This window comes from Dioscorea cayenensis, chromosome 9, assembly GCF_009730915.1.
Source record: "Dioscorea cayenensis subsp. rotundata cultivar TDr96_F1 chromosome 9, TDr96_F1_v2_PseudoChromosome.rev07_lg8_w22 25.fasta, whole genome shotgun sequence".
Lineage (NCBI taxonomy): Eukaryota > Viridiplantae > Streptophyta > Magnoliopsida > Dioscoreales > Dioscoreaceae > Dioscorea > Dioscorea cayenensis.
The window spans coordinates 1703659-1706111 of NC_052479.1; the positions used below are offsets into that span (position 1 = coordinate 1703659).

Here is a 2453-nt window from a genome sequence, read left to right on the forward strand (position 1 = left end):
AACATGATTCTCACATCATATATGATTTATTTCTTCCTAAAGATATGATAAGGCCACCAAAAAAGGAAAAAGTTAATTAAAAAAAAGAGTACGCATTCAAAGCAAGAAAAAGATTGGTTGAATGGTTGTACAAACGTGTAAAGGACGCAGTAAAGAGACCCCACATGTTATGTCATCGACAATAAACTCAGAAGCTTCTAAAATGTAAACCTTGACTATTAAAAAAAATAATATATATATATCCATATATATTTGACCATTTCAAACATCTAAATATAAAGCTGTATTGATGTATAGTATTGTTTTGTGGCTCAAAGGCCTCAAATAAATGAACAAATGAATATATAACAAGCAATATTGCATGAAATAAATTAGTACATATGTGTGTTTTTCTAACTTAAAACTAAACTTAGTTAAGCCATGAGAAAAAATCCTCTCTTGGTTCATCCTTAGTTCTGGATAACATGTTCTCCATTTGCACTCTTTGTTCTTGATGTTGATGTTGTTGTTGTTGGCTCATATAATAAGCCATTGATGATGAGTTTTCATAGACTTGATTTTGCACCATTTGTAGTGTGAATGGAGCTTGACTTTGACTTGACGAACTTGGTCTTGCATTCATGGCATTGTTAGTAGTATGACTTGCCATGGCTGAGGGTCTTATGGCCATGGTAATGTTGTTGTTATTCAAGTTTCCAGCACTGCCCCTGGCGGCCGGAACATCGTGGTTGTGCTTGCCTTCATATGTCGTGATCACAGCTCGAAGATCATGCGATGCTCGCTCGACATGCTTCCTCACTGGACATCCATTACTTGTGCATTTGTAGTAACTCCTGCATCGATTCGATGTTGCAGTTAAATAAAATGACTCTATTCTCACATGGACCATGATTTTTATTTTATATGTTTCTTACCGTGGATTTGGATTTCCTTTCACTACTTTTTGCCCGTATTTTCTCCATCGATAGCCATCGTCGAGAATGTCTATATCGCTGGTCGTCTGAACCACAACTCTTGGTTCTCTCACTGTTCGATTACCCGAAACTGATACACTTTCATTATCTCCTTCACTCTTCCTACGAAATTAACAATACTTACTATCAAACTTAGAGAGAACAGATTAACTGAACCAAATACAAACTAAATAAGAAGTCAAAAACAAGCTTACCATCTCTTTGCATCAGGTTCTTCCCTATCAAGTTCATCTCCATCAGGCTTGCATGGATCAACATCATCATCACCGAAAGAAGCCGAAGAATTATCCGGCGTGCCACCGAAAGAATGATCAGAGGCCTCATGCTGAGAATTAGAAGCTTGAAGTGCTTGAGATGATAATGAGTCTCTCCTAGCTGGCTGTGGCTTTGGATGATTGTGAGTACCTTTATAAACAATCTCAGTGATTTGCCCATCCAATGCCCTCTCCACCTTCTTCTTTGTGGGACAATTCGGGTAAGTACACTTGTAATAACTCCTTGGATTTTCACTTCCCTTCACTTGCTTCTGCCCATACTTTCTCCAATTATATCCATCTTCTGATCTTCTCTGTTTGAGAGTGTTTGGATTACTATAATTGCTTGGCATACTCAACCCTTCACTCTTTATAATTTGATGAGTTCCACACTTGTTGTTGATGCTCCTACAATACATACATATATAAATTAGATACATGGAAAAGATTAGATTAGAACTATAATATATATATATATATGCACACATACCGAAGAAGAAGAAGAAGGTTGAAAGGATTGCATGTTGGAAGGTTTTTGGACATGAAAAGAGAAGTCTGAGTAGGGTTTGGCTTCTTCATCCTTGATGCCTTGTGGATAAAGATAACTCCCACTTGTTGGAGATTGCAAGAACTATATATATGTGTGTGTATAAACATCAAACCCAAAGGAAAACAAAATCAAAATATAGGAATAATTATTTGAAAAAAATGAAATTGAGTGTATATATATATATATATATAGTACATGCATACTTACAGTAGAGGAAAGGAGGACAGGAGAGTCTAAGAGTTCAGCAGGGCTAAGCCCTGCAGGGATGGAGAAGTAGGAAGGAGATATGGGAGGGGGTGAAAGAGGTAGAGAAGGAGGTGTTATTGACTTAAATTTAGGTAGAAAAGTTTCGGTGTGATCGGAGAAGCCATGACTCGAAGAGAGCCTCATCCGGTTATCGTTACCGGTATCGATGTCTCCGGAGAGCAAGTCTGAGAAGGAGAATGAGTTTTGTGATGAGTCTAGGCTTCCTTTGGATGAAGAAGCCATAGATGAATGTTACAATGGTTGTGTGAGAAGAAGAAGAAGAAGAAGTTTTGGAAGAGGTGGTTGGTGTTTAGTTTATATACTTGTGTAAAAGAAGTGGTTAAGAGATGGGAGTCATTGATGACCAAGAGAGGGCAAGGGTGGAAAGTTTGACTGTTGAATGGAAAGTCAAAGTTTGACTAGTCAAAG

The 2453-nt window shown here is 37.6% G+C and overlaps 1 protein-coding gene across 2 annotated transcripts; it reads right to left on the minus strand.

Annotated features, from left to right (window-relative positions):
• Positions 1–263: 263 nt before the first annotated feature.
• LOC120268345 (WRKY transcription factor WRKY24-like) lies at positions 264–2123 on the minus strand. Of its 2 annotated transcripts, none has more exons than XM_039275781.1 (5): positions 1986–2123; positions 1723–1859; positions 1169–1637; positions 915–1076; positions 264–833 (listed from the first exon to the last, which is right to left on the minus strand). In XM_039275781.1, the coding sequence occupies exons 2-5, from the start codon at positions 1805–1807 to the stop codon at positions 410–412; spliced, it is 1140 nt and encodes a 379-aa protein (XP_039131715.1). In that variant the 5' UTR covers positions 1808–1859; positions 1986–2123; the 3' UTR covers positions 264–409. The 2 variants fall into 2 exon arrangements, with proteins under 2 accessions (XP_039131715.1, XP_039131714.1); XM_039275780.1 differs by having other exon boundaries at positions 1169–1636; positions 1719–1859.
• Positions 2124–2453: the final 330 nt, after the last annotated feature.